Source organism: Leucopleurus acutus, assembly GCF_964270905.1.
Source record: "Leucopleurus acutus genome assembly, chromosome: 2".
Taxonomy (NCBI): domain Eukaryota; kingdom Metazoa; phylum Chordata; class Mammalia; order Artiodactyla; family Delphinidae; genus Leucopleurus; species Leucopleurus acutus.
In genome coordinates this window covers 174,700,590-174,722,485 of record NC_139143.1, presented here as the reverse complement: position 1 = coordinate 174,722,485, position 21,896 = coordinate 174,700,590, and the positions used below count along the sequence as shown (strand labels likewise).

Here is a 21,896-nt window from a genome sequence, read left to right as displayed (position 1 = left end):
GAGTGAAACTATTTGCTGAGGCCAGGATGCTTGATTTTCTGTGCTACTCCTTTGTCAAAAAAAATGTTTCTCGAGAAATGCAGATGGCATTTTGATTTTGTGTTGACAAAGGCAGAGGAATTTCGCTTTTCCCAGGGTCCTGACGGCCAGACTGCCTGCAGAGAGGGCAGACAAAAAGATCAGGTGGACCAGGCTAATTACTGGACACGGGGAGAAGAGCCAGGACGCCAGAGAGGAAGTAATAACAGGTACCAAGGGAAAGGCTTCCAACAGAGAAGCGGGGGATCGCAGTAAGCAAAGGTAGAGAGGTCTTGACAGCCTCAAAGCACAGTGTGGCTAACAGGATTACCGCATTTCTGCTCCTCGCCAGTTGACTCAACCATTGTTCTCCAGGTCTGAAAAAAGCCTCCTGTAGACAAAACACTACTTCAGCTTTATTCCTCGCCCAGACAGAAAAGCAACAGAAAAAGGGGGCATTTTTGTATACACTGAGTGTGGGTGTTACTGGAAGATTTCACCATTAGACTAGGAAGAGTCAGCTCCACTGGCAGGTTAAAAAAGAATGAAGCAGATTCATTGTATTGCCATGGGCAAAAACAAATCCCAGATATAATTAAGTAGAAAACGCACGCATACTGTGGACAGCATAATCCCAAAACCAAGGGAAGGACCACTGGAGGAAGAGAATACGAACAATACTGCCCCTGGTTTTTTTTTTTATTTTTTTTTTGCGGTACGCGGGCCTCTCACTGTTGTGGCCTCTCCCGTTGCGGAGCAACAGGCTCCGGACGCGCAGGCTCAGCAGGCATGGCTCACGGGCCCAGCCGCTCCGCGGCATGTGGGATCTTCCCGGACCGGGGCACGAACCCGTGTCCCCTGCATCGGCAGGCGGACTCTCAACCACTGCGCCACCAGGGAAGCCCTGCCCCCGGTTTTTGATGTTTGTTTGCAGAGCATAATGATGAGGGACTTCCACTTTCTGGCTCATGGGTTTCTGTGATGTTCGAAGATATTTTATGATGAGCACGTATTATTTTCAGAGCCACATTAAAACAATAATGAACAAAAAACCTGCAAACTAAAATTGATCTGGTGGCAGAGTCCTGACGTGGGGAATGGTCATTTCTTGATTAACAAAGGAAGTTATTCCTTTGGAGTCATAAACATTTATTGCATGATTATTGCATGCCAGGACCTGAGCTGGGCCTTGGAGATAGGAAGCCAGGGTGAAGGAGCAGTGGGCTGGGGAGGTGAAGGCACGAAGCACTAACACCACAGTGCCCTTCAGCAGCCCCCAGGAGGACGCAGAGCGGGCGCTCACACGGAGACAGCCTGCACTTGTGTCTGTCTCCCAAGGAGCCCAGCCCTCTCTCAGGAATGGCAACGGCGCAATGGCCAAGCACATTCATTATCACTTGCCTGGACCAGACCTCGACCTCTCTTTTGTTATCATGACAGCTTCCTAACTGTTTTTTCAAAATCCACCCTTAACCCACACTGCAGTCCATTCTCCACACAGCAACTAGAGGAATCTTTTTTAAAAGGTACATCAGAAGACATCACTCCACACCTCCTATCCTCCTCAAGGAGGGCTTCCCAGCACACAGAGAACAAAATTCGAACTCCCTCCCTTTAGGGCCTTGCATGAACTGGTCCCTGCCTATCTGTCTGGCCTCTCCTCGTCCCCTCTCCCCCGAGCCCCCCTAGTTCATTCTACTTTAGATACTTTGGTTTATTTTTGGCTGCGTCACATGTCTTACAAGATCTTAGTTCCCTGACAAGGGATTGAACAGGGGCCCACGGCAGTGAAAGCGCCGAGTCCTAACCACTGGACCACCAGGGAACTCTCTCTAGCTACCTTCTTACAGTTCCCCATGGGCTAAGGTGTTTGCTGTCCCAGGACCTTTGCACATGCTGTTCCCCATCCCAGGACCTTTGCACATGCTGTTCCCCATCCCAGGACCTTTGCACATGCTGTTCCCCCAACTCTGGCTCTTCCCTCAATCCTTGTCTCAGGACCTTCTCTGACCACCCAGTCTAAAGTACGTGGTATTGCCAACCTCCACACCCCACACATACTCTCTTTCTCAGGCTCCAACTGTTTGACTCCCTCAGAGCTGGCCACACAGTAATTATTTTGTTTGTCTGTCTCCTAGTTCTCATCTTGAGTTCCCCACTGGGATCTAAGCTGTATCACTGGTCTGGCACAGAGCAGCCACAGGATTTATGAAGGGAAGCCCGGCAAGGCTGGAACATGGGGACTCTGATCACTCCCCAGCTTTATACCTCGGCACCTGCCCATGCTCACCGATGTGGGAACAGTCCCTTCAAGCTGGGTAACTTTGGGCAAGTCCCTTCCCCTCTCTGAGCCTCAGCTTCCTCTTCTGTAAATTGAGAATAAGAGAATCCACTTCCTGGGTTCTTGTGAGTATGAAATAAGTGAATACACAACTCTTAGAACAGCACATAGACCGTGAAAACTGCTTCATCATATCATCATCATTCTTATTTTCAGGCTCTGATTACCCTAAGAGAAGAGTATCTAGAGCTATACTACCCCAAACAGTAGCCACTGGCCACATGAAGCTATTGAGCTCTGCAAACATGGCTGGTCCACATTCAGATGTGCTGCAAGTATAAAATATACACTGAATTTTAAGGACTTAATATGAGGGAAAGAATGTAAAACATCTAATTAATAATTTTTATATTGATTAGATATTGCCATATCTTGAATATATTGGGTTAAATAGAATCTATAATTAAAACTAATTTCACCTGTTTCTTTTTACTTTTAAATGTAGCTACTAGGAAAACTTAAATGATGTATGTGGCTCCTGTTATACTGAGATTCCTTTTGGACCATGCTGGCCTAGCAGGCACTTGTATTGCTTTGAACATGTTATAATTGATTGGATTCATCATAGAAGGTAGGCAGGATCTTTGTAGTCAGAAAAATCAATATTATTTATAAATATTATAAAAGAAAAAGGAAATTTAAAATGAAGTATTCTAAGACCAAAATATTCTTAAATATAGTATAATAATATTACTACCTTATGTACAATTCATGTCTTAGGTATTTCAGAGTGCTTTCATATTTGTAGTCTCATATGCTTCTTATGATAACCCTGTAGGGCAAGTATAATTAATTCCCTTTTACAATTGAAACTCAAGAGGTAACGGGGCTTCCCTAAAGACAGTTCTACCAGTTTTCATGCATTGTAGAGTCCTCGTGCACCAGATATTGTGCTAGGTAAGCACTCAGCCTAGACTATCTCATTTAATGTTTACATTAACACCATGGAGTAGACATATAACCCCACTTTACAGATCAATAAACTGAGTCCTGAAAGGTTAAGAGACTTGCCCAAAGCCATACACAGTTAGAAAATGGCAGAGTCGAGATTTGAACCTGAGTCTGTCTCTTACCTGTTAACCACACCATTCTGCCTCAGTCACTACAAAGTGAGGGGAAATGGTGAACCATTGCTGTTAAAAAACCCCAATTTTCTGATATGGGAAGACAGAAGTTTATTTTCCCTGCAAGAATAAAATAGTGTCAGGGCTTCCCTGGTGACGCAGTGGTTGAGAGTCCGCCTGCCGATGCAGGGGACATGGGTTCGTGCCCCGGTCCGGGAAGATCCCACGTGCCGTAGAGCGGCTGGGCCCGTGAGCCATGGCCGCTGAGCCTGCGCGTCCGGAGCCTGTTGCTCCACAACGGGAGAGGCCACAACAGTGAGAGGCCCGAGTACCGCAAAAAAAAAAAAAAAAAGAATATAATAGTGTCTGCAGATAAAGTGGTACGTAATATAATCATTGCTACAGATGAGAAAACTGTCCCAGAAAACTTATGTGATAAGAGTAATTGCAGTAAGTATTTTCCGGGGCAGTGGTCTTCCCACTGCTCTATACTGACCTCCGTGTTGCCCACATTTTTCTGCAAATTCCCTATGAGAGTTTTGTCCAGCCTCATGTAGCCACTGGGTAGTCAGCAAATGCTAACTGGCTTACCAATTGCAGAAAATGCTATTCCCCAAAGCTCCCCCCTTCCTTTCTTTTATTTTAGCAAACCATTAATTCAATATATATTTAAGAAGCACAGGCAGTGTTCTTACATTGTAATGGTTTGGTGCAGGAGTTTCAAATTTGAGAACTTTCACGAAGCTTGGCAACTGGAACATGCTGGAACAGGAATTACTGAAGTCTTTCTTCGAAACAAAACGTGATGATATAGTGTACGCGTTAGCTGCAGGGTATTTAGAGACGATGGTGTCCAGTCGTTCACACTGTGAGGAGAAAGTCAAGGGAATCCACATCATCACGTATCTTATGGCTCTGAAGGGCCGATGTCAAAAAGATGGTGCCCAGCACCAGGTCTAAACACATTTTATAAAAGGTGAAACCCTGGCAGGTAACAATGATAAAATGACCTTGGGCTTTGAGAATTTGCTCTTGGAAAATGCAAGTTCAGACCTGTGTTAACTTCTGTAAACTAACTCTAATTATTCATCTTATGTTTGGGACTTGGCAAAGATAGTTCTTCCATAAAAGCATTTCCACCCAATCTCATTTCAGGACACTTATACTTGACTCATCAGCTGGTGGGTGATTTATATGATGGGACACTTTAGACTTGCTTCTTCCAACCTTGGTTTTCCTTTGAGTAAAACCCTCACTTTTTGTTTCTAAGTTTAAATAATCCAAATTTCCTAAATAACAAGTTTGCTTCTAACATCTTAAAGGTACAAGGCTCCATAGGGCTTGCCTCCCACCCACATCTCCTATCCACCACCTAATCACTGATTTCATAAAACTCTATGATATTTTTGCTGTTTCAACAGAAACCAATACTACTCCTTCCAGGAAGCCATGATAAACTATTTTCAGTTAAAAAAAAACCAAACAGAATCAATGTTTGCCAAATGAACAGGGACAAAAGCCATAAAAACTCGGCGATAACATCACCTTACCCTGGGATAGTATGGCAGGTATTGAAGTCTGATAAGACAACAACAAAAAAATGTCATTATTTTATGGGTAAAAGCTTGAGAACATTGCCCTGGGTCTCCTCCACTTGACAGGGGTCAATAAACAAGCGCAGAAAGTGGAGGAGGTGTGGGAAGGCATCAGCCCCTCGCCTGACTTCACTCTGTACGTGGCGGCAATGGTCCTCACCATCTGGTTCATGGACCACCAGTAATGTGGGTGGATGTGCCACCAGAAGCAGGAGTGTTCTTTCCAGAGTCTTAGCTGCCCTGAGTCTAACCTGGGTTCGAGTCCCAGCTCCACCTCCTCCTAACGGTAAGGATTCATTGATGTTCCCAGAAGTAAGGTCACCCCAGCCTTGGACTCACCTTACCTTTGCATTTGGGGCAATAGTTAACCCAGTACTTTGCAGGGGCGTTGCATTGGATCCTCATGACAACCCTGGCTCGAGGATATTATGAATATCCCCACTTTACAGATGAGGACCCTGAACTTCCTCAGCTAGCGAAGTGTTGGAACCAACATTCTCGCCTCCATGAGAGGATATGGATCAGATATCCATTCTGAAGAAGAATGAGCCGAGAGGAGTCACAGCAATGCGTTTGCATCTACAAGACGAACAGCTGATAAATGCCTGTGGGAGGTTTTAGCTCTGGAAGAATCACTACCCGAAATCTGCTGTGCCCGACGGGGCAGACACACCTCTGCTCTTTCCTTCTAACTTCCACAGAAGAAGGGTGGCAAGGTCAGACCTTCCTTGGTGCTGCCATTTGTAGCGTGTCTATCCTGAGTCACCCAACAGAGTGGGCAGAGGGTGTTCTTCTAAAGCGCTAGTTCCCGAAGTGTGTTCCTCGGCCTTCCAGGTCTGTGAGATAAGGTTGTGTTGGTGGTAGCAGCAGCAAGGAGAGAGTTCCAGGGTCAAATAAATTTGAGAAGTTTCACACCATGTTCCCATTTTGAAGATTCATAACACACGTTGGTGTAGTAAGTGCTCTGGGAAGGTCTGCAATAAAGAAACCTCTCTAGCTTTGGGTTTTTTTTCTTTTAATATTTATTTATTTATTTATTTCAGTTGCACTGGGACTTAGTTGCAGCATGCAGGATCTTTGTTGTGGCATGTTTAGCTGCAGTGTGCAAGCTCTTAGTTGCAGCACGTGGACTCCTTAGTTGCGGCATGCACGTGGGATCCAGTTCCTGGACCAGAGATTGAACCCAGGCCCCCTGCATTGGGAGTGCGGAGTCTTACCCACTGGACCACAAGGGAAGTCCCATGTCTAGCTTTGTTTAAACAGCCTTCCCCAACCTTCCTCCATCATAGAATCTTTTGGCTTAAGATACCTACTAACATACCCTTTGGGAAAAACTGTACTAAAAAATTCCTATTTGAGGCAAAGTTCCATAAAGCATTGCAGTAGAATTAGTCTGAGTCTAGTTGAAATTGACGGTCACTCAACAACCCTCCCCGCCCCTTGGCTTTCTTTTCATTGCCAGGCCTCCGGTCTCCAATTTGGCCACATGCTGGCATTTATGAACCTCTGTCCAGCTCTTCCAGAGCCGCTGCTGCCACCACACAACTACAGAAAGGCCATGGACGCCTCCTCCCACCTGCCCCATTTAACTTTCTAGTCCGTCCCGTGAATAATTCTGGAGCAAAGCTTTGGAATACCGTCGTGAAGCTCTTCAGATGATTTGAATTTAGGCGGATGACAGGTCCTCTCAAAAGGCTGGGCGCTGTTGCTCCAATAGTCATCAGGAAGTTTTTAAAGCGTGTTGACCCGCAGAGTCTTTTGGTCGGCCTCACCCAGAGAGACACGCTCCTGCTGGCCATACTGGCTCCAGTAAGGCAGACCTTTCTCTGATGGGGACTACTTTTAATTCCCTCAGGGAATTGGGATCCGGAAACAAGAGGCACTGAATGTGAAAGGCAGCAAAAGAAGGGGCGGAGGAATGAAATTCTCATCCAGTTTGGGAAGGAACAAGGCAAGATGTGGGGATCTCCTGACAGACTTCCACCAACCACTTAAGGTCCCTTCCCAAGGATATAGGAACTTATGTGTTTACAAACAGAAATAGAAACCCCCATATCCATCACAGCGGGCAGAGGAAGCCTCAACAACTCACCTTCTGCCTTCTTTTGGGTTTGGTCTGAATTTTTTAAAGACCTGATTAGATCCTGTCACACACAGAGCTTCCCTTGGACTCCTTCTTCTCCAGGTGGCCCAGCCACGTCATTTGGAAAGTTACTACATGTAAAGCCTAGCAGGGAATTGATGGTGTGCTCTGATTCAGTGCCTTCTCTGGCACCAGGCAGGGATGGGCAGTGCCATTATTTGGCAACGTCTCAGAGAGAAAACCTAGGTGCTGCAGGAAGTCTTGTTTGTGACTCAGGTGGTGACAATCATAACATTCAACATGTTTATAATGCTCTGCAATTTCAAAGTCTATTTTACTCATTGCAACGTCAATTTGCCCATCGCCTCCAGGGAGTCTCCACTCGATGAGGCAACTGGGACACAGAGGGTGACGTGCTTGAGGTCACATCGAGAACCCACGGCTGAGTCAAGATTGGGTCTCAAGTCCTGTCTCCTGTGCCAGGCCATTGGGAGGGGGCACTTCTTCTGCAGATCGCTTTGGAGTCTCTTTACTCACAGGGCTTGGGACAGAAGGAGAAGCAGAGGCGTGGTTATTCTGTGAACTCACGGTGGGGGGGGCATGTGCAGCCTCAACGTCTTTGTTAATAAGGAGTTAACTCCAAAGTCGGTTTTCTCCTTGAGTATTCAACCCTGCCAAGCTTGAATTCCAATAAGTGGCTGCATTCAGTGTGTCTTAAATGGTCTCTTTGTGTGTGGTTTTTTTTTTTAAAAAAAATCAATTCCAGTGTCAGGTATCGTAATACATTTTTGGAAGAGATTATTATAAGTTTTAAAGGGACAGACGGCATATGTGTTTTGTTAATGCTGGAGTTTGGGTTTGCTTTCTTTTTCACTTTCCTCCCTCAGCTAGTCTTACCCTACTTTGACCCTTTCTCCTTGTTATATCTATTTTTCTTGGCAACTGAGAGGTGTTCAAATAAAGACTATCCTTGCCCAGGTCTGGTCGGAGACATTGGAACTTCGTTTAGCTACTTGACAGCTGTAGCCTTCCACAAAGATAAAGACCCACATCTTACAAAGGAGAGAAATGGGGAGGAGAGGAATATCACTAAATTACCTGCCTGCTGCCTGTTTTCTTTTTGGTCCCATCAGATTTCTCAGTAACTCGAATAACCCAATTAGATTAAGCAGTGTAAAAAGTCCTATTAGGGCAAGATGTATAATAATAACTTTTTTCCTGGTCTGCCTAAAAATCTCAAGAAAACATCTGTAAGTCCATTCCACACTGACAAAATTGGTTTTGGATGATCAGGTTCTGAATATTCTTCTAGCTTCTCTTCCCATTCTGGCAACGTTAGCAGTGGGGAAAAAAATTCCTTAAAGACATAGGCTCCAGTTTACCTGCAGGAAATTTGAGGAGGCAGTTACTCTCCTAATTAGAACCACGGGCCTTTGGAGAGAAGGGATCAGTTGTCCAATGTATGATTATGCAATGAATGAAGGAAAGTACCGAGCAGTTAATGTTCAGAGAAGGGGTTCTCACCATAGAGGGAAAAGTACACGTCCCTTTCCTAGACAACGACACACTGTCAAACACAGGCGACTGGTGAATGACGTTGTAGAACCCAGGACCTGGGATATCATCCTGAAAGGGAAGAGAACGTAGTGTCATTGGGATACTTTCAATTCCATGGTGCTTTTCTGCAAGTTTTACATCCATTAACACTAAGCCTTACTGTAACCCTCTGGGACAGGCAGGGATGCCACCTCGTGGATGACAGCCGGGCTCCACCAATTCCTGACCTGCCCAGTCACCATCTCAGTTAGCAAGCGCTGGGGCTGGAATTCCACCCCGGGTCTGGGACCCGCCCCCACCCCAGGGCCCTTGCTCTTTCCACTGTGCTGTACTGCATTCCAGGAGAATGCTGTTGTTTCTTCGTGCCATTAGAGATATGAGCAGAAAATGCAATCCTGAGTGCGGCAGCGGCTGTGCAGTGTGTGTGTGCAGTGTGTGTGTCAGTGTGTGTGTCAGCGTGTGTTGACTGGGTTCACCAAGCCCACGGCGAGGGAAGGGTGACCGATTTCATGTTCACCACACCCCACCTGACTCAGCTTCCTCTCCAGCCTTTCAGAAGAGAAACCAGGGAGTGTTTCTGTTTATAAAGCAAAATGAAACAACAACAACCTTCATCCCAAACAAGACCATTTCTAACTCTCAGACAAAAAGAGGCGGGTTCATGGGGCTCAAGTCCTAAGTGATGCGGGTACGTTAGAGAGGAACAAGCAAAAGCTTGATTTCTAAGCTCATTTCTGCCGTCGCAGTTAATTGGGCTTGGGTCTCATTTCCCATGCTAGTTACCAGGGGGAAGTAAGTGTTGACCAAAGTTGGCCAGGCAAGTGACATGAAAGGATAAGGATGCCCCACCGTCTCGAGAGTTTACCGGGTGCCTCCTTGGTGCCAAGAGCTTTTCAAAGGTTGTCTCGTTTAATCCCCCGGTGAGAAAGGGATGCCCCCATTTTATAGATGGAGACACTGAGGCACGTAGAGATGAACTTGCCCGAGGTCCCACTGCTGTCCGTGGCAGCACCTGAATTCAGCGCTTCATGATGGTGTACACAAGCCTTTTGCAGTGGGGCTATCAGCAGGTCCATTTTAAGGAAAGCGAAGCCCGGAGACGTTGGGGCCGCAGCTAGTAAATGGTGAAGCGCAGACTTAAACCCAGGCAGCCTGACTCCAGAGCTTGCTACCTCTAAGACCTGCCACCCAGGCTCCTCCTGTCCCCACCATCCCTACTACCTTCCTCAGAGCAGAGAGAGAGCTCAAGGCACCATCAGGGCCTTCAAGGACTCTCCAGTGTGGCCCAAGCAGTGTGTGATTATGGTTTAATCTAAGGGCTATTAACAGGTTCTTCTGTGCTGAATTTTAAATGCAGTGAGCCTTTGAGCCTTGCAGGTGGAGGCAGGGGAGCTGATTCCTGCCTTGTAGGTGATTATGGTCCCTGGTGGACAGAGGGGGAGCTGACTACCAGGAGAGTGAGGCAGGAGATGCAGGAGATGCAGCCCGACCAGAAGAGCCCTGGCATGTGGGTGCAATTTGAGGTGCTACAGGAAGGAACAGAAAGAGGTTTTTCTAGGGGGCTGTTTGCAGGACTGGCATATGTTTTTTTTTGTTTGTTTGTTTTTTTAATTTATTTATTTTATTTATTTATTTTTGGCTGCGTTGGGTCTTCATTGCTGCACGAGGGCTTTCGCTAGTTGTGGCAAGTAGGGGCTACTCTTCGTTGCGGTGCGTGGCTTCTCATTGCGGTGGCTTCTCTTGTTGTGGAGCACGGGCTCTAGGCACGCAGGCTTCAGTAGTTGTGGCACGTGGGCTCAGCAGCTGTAGCTCGCGGACTCTAGAGCGTAGGCTCAGTAGTTGTTGCACACAGGTTTTGTTGCTCCACGGCATGTGGGATCTTCCTGGACCAGGGCTTGAACCCGTGTCCCCTGCATTGGCATACGGATTCTTAACCACTGCGCCACCAGGGAAGCCCATGGCATATGTTTATTGATGGTCACTGCATGCCGGGCACTGTTCTGAGTACTTTATACACACTAGCTCATTTAATCCTCATTTTAAAGATGAGAAGACAGGGCCCAAAGGGATAAGGACCAAGGTCACGCAGCAAGTAACAGAGCCAGAATTTGAACCCAGGCAGTGTGAGGACAGTCGACTCTTGACCACTAAGCCAAACTAACTCTCAGACGAGTGCAGGATAAAATGTGCAGGATAAAAGGAAAAACAATCCCGCTGAGTTTTGAATTAGGATTCTAGCATCAGTGCTGCTACTAGCTAAGTAACCTTGATCTAGTCACCTCTCTAGACCTCAGTTTCCTCATGTGTAAATCGAAGATGTTGCACTAAATGACTTCGGGCACCTTTTAGCTTCCAGAGTCCCTACAGTGAGGGAAAGCTGAAGCAGGAAGTGTAACTGCGACGCTTCTAGGTTGAAAGAATAAACAGTCTTGGACATCTCCAGCCCCCAGTCTGCTGCCACACTCCCAAAACCAGCATCAGCCCACAAGAATTTTCTGGGCACCTATATGTGTCTGAGGATCTAGGGCTGCCAGATAAAACACAAGCCTGCTCCATCCCACCCTGCCCAGTTAAATGTGAATTTCAGATAAACAACAAAAAGCTATTTTAGTGTAAGTAGGTCCCAATCAATATTTGGGATATACTTATACTAAAGTAGTTTGTTATTTATCTGAAATTCTAAATTAAGAATCCTGTATTTTTATCTGCTAAATCTGGCAACCCTACTGGACCTTAATCACATTTTAATTCTGCCACATTGCAAACTGGTTTGAGTCCAGGACAAGTAGGAAGAGAACTGTCACCTCTTAGCCTGGAGGGAGAGCATGCTGCCTGTTTGCTCTTAATGACTATCCAAGAAGGGTCCTCCAGGCAGCAGGATGCTGGGGCTTGCCAGTGGTGGCTCAAGAGGGCGACTGTTAAATATTTTCAGAAATGTTGCTCGTGGTAGCTTGAAATTGAAAAGGTTGGGGGGCGGTATTTACACCACAGAGATTGGCCAATGCTCTAAATCAGAACTTTCCTTGTGGAGGAGAGAGCTGGTTTACCAGCACACCACCACCTGCACTCCACACCAAGTAAGTTTCAAAGCCGCCTGGAGGGAAAGGTCCAGCTGTAGGGGGTTCAAGCTTTCTCCTGCAAAAGCTAGAGGTGGTGGATGGCTCCCTGGGAGGGCAATAAAAGTCCAGCCTTTGGCCTCTGGGATAACAGCTCATGTGACTAATGTTATATGAGGTTGATGAGTTCTGGCTTCTCAGCATCTCCCAGACAGCGAGAATCCAAGTCAAAACTGGTGTGAACTCAGCCAGCCCTTGGCTTCCTGGCCGAGACCACCCCAGAAGGCAAAAACCAAATAAACCAACCAAATAAAATGGGTCTGGGGAGGGAGAAGGGAAGAGAACTATTCATTTGAGCTCTGCTGACTGCCTGTTGTGTGTTCCACGGGGAGCTCTGGGCCAGGGCTACACCCGTTGTCCCCTGTGCACGTGAGGACTGAATGAGTCAATGCACGTCCCACCGGCCTCATCATTACCAGTCCTCAAGTTGCCACAACAGCCTCAAGGGAGCCAGGACCTTCCCTCGGCGGTTAAAGGCCCTCAGAGTGGGATGGAGCAAGAGATGATTGATGTTGCTGGGCAACAATTGGTGGAACTGCACTTTGAGAGCTCTTTTGAAGGATTAAAGTCCCAAATGGGCAGCACGTGCCAAGGGCGGGACACAGATTGACATTCACTTGACCTTGGGATAGGTTTAGAGAGGTCATGAGGAGGAGGGGAAGAGAGGGAGCTGGCATTTACCCCCTCACCCCAGACAGCTCCTCAGGGTACGGCAGGGCCTGGTGTCCACAACCGGGACCCGGTCACATCTGCACACAGCCTGGATTTTCTAGTCCCGATTTCATAGACTCTGTCCAATTAAGACTTTCAGGTTTGTCAACCCATTTCCGGGTTGGAAAATGCGGTCTCTGCTGGATCATTGGCCAAAGCCCACAACACTAGAGCTGCCTTTTGACTCTTCAGGGATGTTCCGCTCTGCTTTGGTCTCTTATGGGGGCGGCCAGCTGGGGTTCTCAGGAGTGCACAAGATGAATGAAAACTAAGTCTGCGGAAGGGCTAGCGGTATATTACAGGAGGAAGACACGCCTGAGGTGGAAACAGAGCCCTGTCCTGTGGTTAACCCACTGGCACAAGCGCCCAGGAATTTGGGGTTCCTGCGGGAACAATTTCCTCTTACAAATACCTCTGGTCTTAGGGTCTCAGGACAAGGCATCCATCCACACTTTTCTCAGGCTGATGTGGCCAAAGTGCTGATAGCATGGGCCAGTGTCTGCCCCCAAGGCGCGTCCCCTCACTGGGCCTCAGCCCTCCCATCTGTGAACCTGCAAAGAGGCAAGTGCGGGTGTGGAGATCTACAGTTTTCAACCCCACTCCGGGCCTCCATGAGGAACTCAGGGAAAGGGGGCCCGATCGGCAGTGGCTTCGAGCAGCAAGTCCCCTTTACCCGCGCCACCGACGGGCCTCAGCATGGGATGCTGTCACAGATGGGGCCCCTCTGCTGAGCCCAGGGATTTCGGGGTCACTGAAGCCCTTCTGGTTCAAACTGTCTACAACCCTGAGAAGTGCCCCTTGTAAGATGCCCTGCCTCCTTTCTGCTTTCTCCCCTCTCCCCGCCCCAGCTCCATACACTCATGTCTGGCATCAAAGTTTCCACGCCTCTGATAGCAGAGGAGAAGGGACAGGCAGGGAGCGTACTTCAAGCAAGAAAACGACACTTTTTTGTTCAGAATGGGGATCTCAGAAATGACAGATCCCTGGGCGCCCTCAGGGAGCAACCAGGAAAAGTGGGATGAGTTCTCTTGAGGAGATTGTTTCTTAGTGGCCCAGGTGAAGAGCAGGTGTGGGGGAAGCCCAGGGACACTGGCCACCTGGGCAGATGAAAATGGGGACCAGGTCTTTGCCCATCGCTGGTCTGGCTGGGTTGGAAACACAGTCAGACAAGAGAAGCCAAACCTGCATTTTCAAAGCATCGGTTTACGTCAGCAGCGTCTCTGAGCACCGTGGTCCTCTTTTGCCGACCCCTCCTCTTTGTTAACTCTGGAGTCAGCTCATTAGCAGCCCTTGGAAATCCCCTGAGTGGAATGTGCGCCAAGACTCAATTCAACAAGCACACACTGAAGTCTGCTGTGGGCCAGGGCCCGGGCGGGGCCACCAGGATACAGGCGGTTGGCAGCTTAGATGTTCTAGGAATGGGATGGAGGAGACGCAGCAAAGCAATGCAAGATGGGTGGGACAAGTTCCTGTGGCTCGCAGACTTGAGTTGGGATCATTCATTCGACCCACTTTTGAGGGGCTTTGGGGGTCTGGAAAGGACAATGACTGCTGCCCGAGGAGTTCCGGCTGGGTGGAGACAAGATGCGCATGCCCATTACCACCCTGCCAAGCAGAAGGTGCTCGGGCATTCAGGGGAAGGTGTGCTGGCTTCCACCCGGGAGACGCGAGGAAACAGTCTGGGAGCCTGGAGCTGCTGCCAGGGTCGTCCTCACTCTGCCTGACCCTGGCTGTGCCACTTACTCAACCCTCTTTGTGTCCCAGAGTCATTATCTGAAAAGTGGGGATAATAACGGGACTTAGCTCCCAGGATAATCGATTATGGGGATTAAATGAGTTCATAAAGGCAACATCTTCAAGGGGAGCCTGGCACACTGTCTGTGCCAGCCAAGTGTTTGCGATTTCCACCAGCATGTCCTGCAGACCCCTGAGGAAGGGGTGCTGGTGACTGATATGGAAGTGGTCAGGCTTCTAGAGCAGGAAGGTCGGGCAGACCCCACTGTGGTTCAAACACGCAGCTGAATGCACATGTGGGGAAATTATCCCCCTGAAGGTGGCGGTCTCTGCAGACTGAACTTCCTTTCATTGAAAAAGCTCTGACATTAAAAAATTCATTTAAATCAAGGCAATAAGTGAACCGTATTAACTTTGTACAATTTCACCACAAATTAAACACTGTCCTGCTTACCGCTGGGGAGGGTGGATTTGCTGTCAGGCTATGTCTGAAATTAACATGTATTTTAAAATTGTGCATCTAGAGGAAAGGGTGTCTGTATCCTACCAGTATCCCTTCATGTGTGCCTGGAAGGGATTAATCAGGTTTAGGATCATGGAATAGTCATCCCTGGCAAGGGCCTACCTATTATAACATCCTTATTTTTAAGATGAGGAAACAGAGATGCAAAGACTGTAAGGGAGTGTCCTTAGTGTTACACAGCTTGGGAAATAGTGACCACAATCCAGGGTGGCATGGGGACAGAATCGGGAGGTGGGGGAGGAAAGTGTCCCTCGGGTGGCTGGGCTATGCTCTGTCCCAGATTAGGCATGTCTCTTCATGCACCCAGTGTCAGCAGCACATCTGTACATAACTGTAACATGTTCAGGGAAGCAGACTTCCTTTCTAGCAGCCAAAATTGCCAGCCCGGACGCCGAGCCCAGTGAAGGATTCCTCGTACGCAGCAGTCAGAGTCTCATGGGGAATGGGAGCCGGGCAACAAGGCCCTGAAGTTTCTCTCCAAAGTCAGCCTGATAAGGTAAGTGCACATTTCAGAGGGCACTGATTCTCTGTGTTAAAGGTGTGCTAGATGGGTCACAGAACGAATGTGAGGACACAACCAAGTCATGAGATGAGGCACAGGGTGTGTACGATTAATGTCATAAGAAGGGTGGTGAGACACCAGAGTTTTAAAATCTGCTTTTAATTTGTATTGCCTCACTAAATTATTGGGTGATGTTAAACAGAATTCTTAACTTCTCAATGCCCATTTCTCTCAGGAAGAATGAGAATAATGAGGAGGCAAAAAGACATTTTCTTCCTGTTTTTATAGCTTGAAGAACCTAAAAAAGTATAATAATCCAAATTGTACATTTCAGATGAGGAAACTGAAGCCCGGAAAAGTCAAGTGATTAGTCTAAACCCGGTCAGCTAGTAACAGAGCAGAAGAAGAAATGGAGGGAGTCCTTCAGGCAAGAGAAAAATGATACCGGTTGGAAATCTGGATCTACATAAAGGAATGAAGAGCTCTGGAACTAGTAAATATGTAGGTAAATGTAAAATGTAGAACCCTGAGTATAAATTGATGCATTTAGATATAAACATAAAATTTTATATCTAAAAATGCATCTAAATTGATGCATTTAGATATAAACGTAAAATTTAAATCATTTTTTAAATAATTGACTATTTAAAGCAAAAATAATAACCCAGAGGCCAGGGTTTATGGATCCCATGCCCTTTCTAAAAAATTCCATACTTATTTACAAAATGCTTTCAAGTGCTTAGATGAACGTTTTCACATCGTCAAACCAACGCAACCACGTTTGAAAAGTACTAATCAAATTTCTGAGCTATTTCCCTCTGTATCGGATGCTGCCTATAGCTTTGGCTGGCTGCCACCTTGGTTCCTTCAGCAGAAAAATTTCTGAAAAGTAATAGTCGTTTAAAATGCAAACTTTAAAAGCCAGACCATTCAGTTTCTGGATTTGAGTCTTCAGAACATGATCATGTAGAATGGGGTCTACACACACGACATCTTCCCCTATCTTGAGTTTGGTCTGTTTGGCGGAGGCATTTTCAGAAACGCACTCGCTGACTTTCATAGATGGACTTGATGGCTTTGGGGGCCACAGAGGGAGGTGTGGTGCCAGGTGTGGACAGAGCATGAGGCTTAGGAGTGAGCCGGGCCTGGGTTTGAGGTCTAATTCTTTCAACGTTGATTCAGCAGATATTCATGTGGGGCCTCTTATGTGTCAAACCCTGCATTGTGAGACCTCGGGTGGGTCAGTCATTTAACTTCCCTAAGCCCGGGTTTCCTCTTCTGTTAAATTAAGGTATAAACCCTTCCTCTTAGCATTGTTCAGAGGATTAGAAATATGGTCTAAAACTGGTTTCACACATAGTAGGGATCGGTAAATGGTGGCTGTCATTATTTTTATTGGAGGTTGGCTGCAGATATCTGAGAGATGGACAGTATATTGTCGGTAAATTGACAAATGGAAAACCAGACAAAAAAGAGACAGAGAGACAGACGGACAGTTAAAACATAGAGAGGAAACACCTGAGCGGATAGCTTATTTCTCACCGTTGGAGAAAACCTGCAAGTAATTAAAAATATATGTGTGTGTGTACACACACTATATTCTTTACTATTTGCTTTCTTGGAATCCTAAAATATCAGAAGTGGAGGGAACTTAAACATTCTCTAGCTCAGCGCTCTTATTTACAAAGGAGGAAACAGGCCAAGGGGCACAGGGCTTGCCGAGGACTCACCTGCGTCCAGGACCCAGCTCTCCCCATCCCCTCTCGCCATCTTGGCGAGGGGGTAGGATGAAAAACATTTTTAGAATGCAGCAAAAGGTAACTGACATGATGACTCCCCAAAAGAATGTTATTCTAAAGGTCCTAGTTAAACGAATAAAGGAACGAAGATGTTAAAAGACTCTTGCGTCTGCGAGTTGCGTCCTCCCCCTGCTGGTGAGAGGGGAGAACATCAGACCTGGGCTTTCAGCCGGTGAAATTACAGAAGTTAGGTGAGGACCCACCAGGACCCAAGCAGAACGTTCCAGATCAAAGAGAAAAAGAGACACAGGTATTTGGGGAAGAGGGTAAGGAAGGGGGAAATGCAGGAACAGTTCTAACACATTGTCAAAGGAAGCTTAAAAAAGAGGGGGGTGTCATCACAAAGGTAATTTTACGTTTATTAGACTCGTTTATTTTTCCTTTTATGTTATTTGAAGAAAGTCTTGTTCTTCCTGTCATGTTTTGAGTGAGGCTGGGGGCGGGGGGAAGGATTTTTATCTTTTACTTCATACGTCTGGGATTTTTGCATTTTTGATTTTTATAGTAATTTTTAAAATACATTTCTTGTGAAAAAATGTTTGGTTTCAGTGTGGCCCCATAAGTCCAGACATGTTTTCCACTGGATTTAATATCTTTCCAGCTCATTCCTACAACCCAGTCAGAGCGCACAGCTGGAGAGGGTGCTGCAGCTCCTTGGATGACACTGCCCTCTACTGGTCACAGAGACAGACGCACCATCCAGACTCGCGTGTCTGTCCCCTGAGGCTAAAATCCAGACTAAAAGTAAAGCATCTCTAAGACAACGCCATTACCTTTTTTTCCCCCCTCGGTTTTAAAAACTCATTTAATGTGTTACTTTTCGACACAAAACATACCACAGGCTAAATTGATACAAACAACTACTACATTTGATTTTAACGAAAACGCCAAGAGGCGCGCCATTACCTTTTTATGGTAAAACCTCTTGGCTTGACTATTAAATCCTTTTTTTTCTGATTCTGGAATTCTGGAAGGCTGATATTTAACAGGAATGGAGGATTGTGTTGTATACACAGCAGTAAAACCTAAACAACAAAAATAGAATAAAAAATAGCACAAAACAGAGAACTGACGAATGCACAAAACACAGAGCTATCTGTTAACATTTTATTTAAATGGAATAAAAAGAGAAACTTGCCTTTTGACAAGAGATAAACATGAAACTGGGTTTTTTTTTTTTAAAGACCCTCTCGGTAATTTATTGGTTCCCGCCCGGCCATCCACCCCACCTTTCCAAGCACCTCCAGCTCTTAAACTTGTGAGACTTGGTCACACAGCTGAAGCATATTATCAAGGGAAGAGGAAGGATCCGACAGGAAAGGCGTTCTTGCCAAGGAGGAAGGGGACACAAAACCATTTGGAGCAGCCTTGGAAGAGAGCCAGGCAGGGGAACAGAGCAAGAGACCTCACTCATCCTCAGCCCAGAATCACAGATCAGCGAAGCACCGTAAAGATACAGAGAGGTCAGGAAATCCCAGAGCAGAGTGGGGCTCGCTCTCATTCTTCAGGACACAGTGCAACACAAGTGTAAGTTTAGGTTTCTGAGCAGACTTGGGGTGAAAAAGCAGAAGGATCATTTATAGAAAATCAAGTTAAAATTTTATATGTCTGGGTTGTGATGTATAAATGATATACAAACTCCCACTTTTACATTCCTTCCAGTGAATGGTGCAGAGAACCAGAGCAAAGAGAGCTATACAGAGAAAGAGTTCCGGAGACGTGCACTAGGTTCCCCTCAAGTAGTTTCCTGAGTATCAATCAGCCCAGGCATGTGAGAAAACTCCCCAAGGCTGGGGAAAGATTCACCTGAAAAAGTTAGGGTAAACAATACCTGAACACTGGGAACAGGAATAGCTCCTGTTCCCACAAGTCAGAGTGGAAAACCTCATAATTCATGGGACACAAGGAGAATATGCAGAAGGGTTTTGCCTCAGAAATAGGGTAAAATTACCCCTAGGCTAAATCCTTCTCTGGTTCCAGCTAACAAAGCTTAAAAGCAAGACTTGAAAAGATCAAACTTCCCAAGTAACTTAACTGCATCCCAGAACAAAGCACAAGAATTCATAGGACTGCGAAAATGTACAGCACCCAACAGGTAAAAATAACTGGCATTTGATAAAAAATTAATGGGCATACAAAGAAGGGAAAAAATACAATTCACAATGAGGAGAAAATAAACAATCGATCAAATCCAACTCAGAAATGATAGAGATGATAGAATACAAGAACATTACATTACAATAATAATTGCATTTGATATGTTCAAGAAGCTGGAAAAAAGATTGAACTTATTAAGTAGGTGCATGGAAGATATAAAGAAGATCCAAATCAAACTTCTACAGATGAAAACTAAAAAGTCTGAGATGAAAAATACACTAGACACTACAGAAAAAAGACTAGTGAACTTGAAGACATTGAAATACAAACCAAAACAAAACACAGAGAGAAAAAGGACTAAAAAATACAGAGTATCAGTGAGCTTTGTGAAAACTTCAAGGAACCTAATATACGTTCCAAAGAAGAGAGGTGGGAGAGAGGAAATAGAAAAAAATCTTTCAAGAAAAAAGTGGCTGAAATTTTCCAGATTTGATTTAAAAAAACATAAACCTGCAGATCAAAGAAAGGCAGTGAAACTCAGCACATGAAACAGGAATTTAACTCCACCAAGGCACATGATAATCAAATTGCTTTTTGTTTTTTTACTTTTAATTTGTTTTTTAAAAGTTTTTGGCCTGGGCTTCCCTGGTGGCGCAGTGGTTGGGAGTCCACCTGCTGATGCAGAGGACGCGGGTTCATGCCCTGGTGCAGGAAGGTCCCAAATGCCGCGGAGCAGCTGGGCCCGTGAGCCAGTGAGAGGCCCGCGTACCACAGAGAGAAAAAAAAAAAAAAGTTTTTGGCCTCACCACTGTAGCATGTGGGGATCCCAGTTCCCTGACCAGAGATCGAACCCGTGCCCCCTGCAGTGGAAGCACAGAGTCCTAACCACTGGACCGCCAGGGAAGTCCCCATCAAATTGCCTTTTTAAAGTGATAGGAAGTCATAAAATCAGGCAGAGAAAAAAAGACACATTACACACAAAGCAACAAATGTAAGAATAACAGCAGATGACCATCAGAAACAACGTCTGTTAAGGTACCAGAAGGGAAAAACTGTCGCCCTAGAATCCTGTACCCTGTAAAAATATCTCTCAAAGATGAAAGCAAGATAAAGACTTTTGAAGATATACAAAAACTAAAAGAATTAATCACCAGTAACCTGGAACTACAAGAAATGGAGGGAGTCCTTCAGGCAAGAGAAAAATGATACCGGTTGGAAATCTGGATCTACCTAAAGGAATGAAGAGCTCTGGAACTAGTAAATATGTAGGTAAATGTAAAATGTAGAACCCTGAGTATAAATTGATGCATTTAGATATAAACATAAAATTTAAATCATTTTTTAAATAATTGACTATTTAAAGCAAAAATAATAACTATTGTGGCATTTATAACGTATGTAGAAGTAAGATGTTTGACAGCAACAGTGCAAAGGCAAGGAAAGAAAAAATAAAAATATACAGTTGTAAGGTTCTTCTACTATATGTGAAGTGTAATAATATCACTTGATGGTAGAATGTGATAAAATTAAACATGTATGTTATAAACTCTGTAGTACAGATCAGCAAACTTTTTCTATAAAGGGCCAGATAGTAAATATTTAAGGTTTTGCAGGCTATACCGTCTCTGTTGCAACCATTCAGCTCTGCCATTATAGAGTGAAGGAGCCACAGACAACACATAAACAAATAGAGGTAACTATGGTCCAATAAAATTTTATTTATAGAAACAGGCAACAGGTCAGATTAGGCCCAAGGGCCAAAGTTTGCCAACCCTTGCTCTAAAGCAACCACGAAGAAAACACTGCAAAGAGTTATTCCTAAAACGCCAACCAAGTAGACAAGATAGAAACACAAAAATATTCAATACAAAAGAATCCAGAAAATGTAAATAAAGAACAGATGGGACAAATAGAAAGCAAATAGATAGATGGTAGGCTTAAACTCACACACCAATAATCACATTAAATTTAAATTTAATGTGATTATTAAACACATTATTTAATTTAATGTGATTATTAAACACACTAAACATCCCAATTACAAGACAGAGATGGTTGGATTGGCTAAAAAAGACAGACCTAACTACATGATGTCTACAAGAAATATACTCAATATAAACCCAGGAATAGGTTAAAAGTAAAAGTATGGGGAAAAGATACACTATGCTATCAAAAGAAAGCTAGGTATTAATATCAGACAAAGCAGATTGCAGAGCAAAAAATATTACCTGCAATAAAGAAGGTAATTTCATAACGATAAAGCGGCCAATTCCTCAAGAGAATGTAACAATTCTAAGCACTGATATACTCAATAACAAGAAATTCAAAATACAGGAAATAAAAACTGATAGAACTGCACGAAGAAATAGAAGATTCCACAAAAATTGTCAGAGATTTCAAAATCCCTCCCTCAATAATTTAAGCAAGTAGATAGAAGATCAATAGACATACACGACTTGAACAATACTATTACCTAACTTGACCTAACTGACATTTATAGAACACTCCACCTATCAATTCTATACAATCTATCCTAGAAAACTGAAGAGAAAAAGACATTTCCCAAATCATTCTATGAGGCCAGTTACTACCGTGTTACCAAAGCCAGACAGAGTCATTACAGAAGGTGAGAGGGAATCACTATAGATCATTAACCCTCATAAATATACGTGCAGAAATTCTTATAAAAATGTTAGCAAATTAAACTCAACAATATATAAAAAAGATAACACATCATGATGAAATGAGGTTTATCC

At 45.1% G+C, this 21,896-nt stretch overlaps 1 protein-coding gene across 1 annotated transcript in view; it reads right to left on the bottom strand.

Moving 5' to 3' along the window:
* The window catches only part of STPG1 (sperm tail PG-rich repeat containing 1), a gene marked incomplete at its 3' end in the record, with an annotated part of 40,912 nt that overhangs the window by 15,096 nt on the left and 3,920 nt on the right, over positions 1 to 21,896 (bottom strand). The window contains exons 2-4 of the mRNA XM_082833702.1: positions 17,950 to 18,068; positions 8,626 to 8,727; positions 4,119 to 4,289 (exon numbers count right to left, since the gene is read on the bottom strand). Of these exons, the coding sequence (XP_082689828.1) occupies positions 4,119 to 4,289; positions 8,626 to 8,727; positions 17,950 to 18,068 (392 nt within the window). The remainder of the gene's footprint in view (positions 1 to 4,118; positions 4,290 to 8,625; positions 8,728 to 17,949; positions 18,069 to 21,896) is intronic.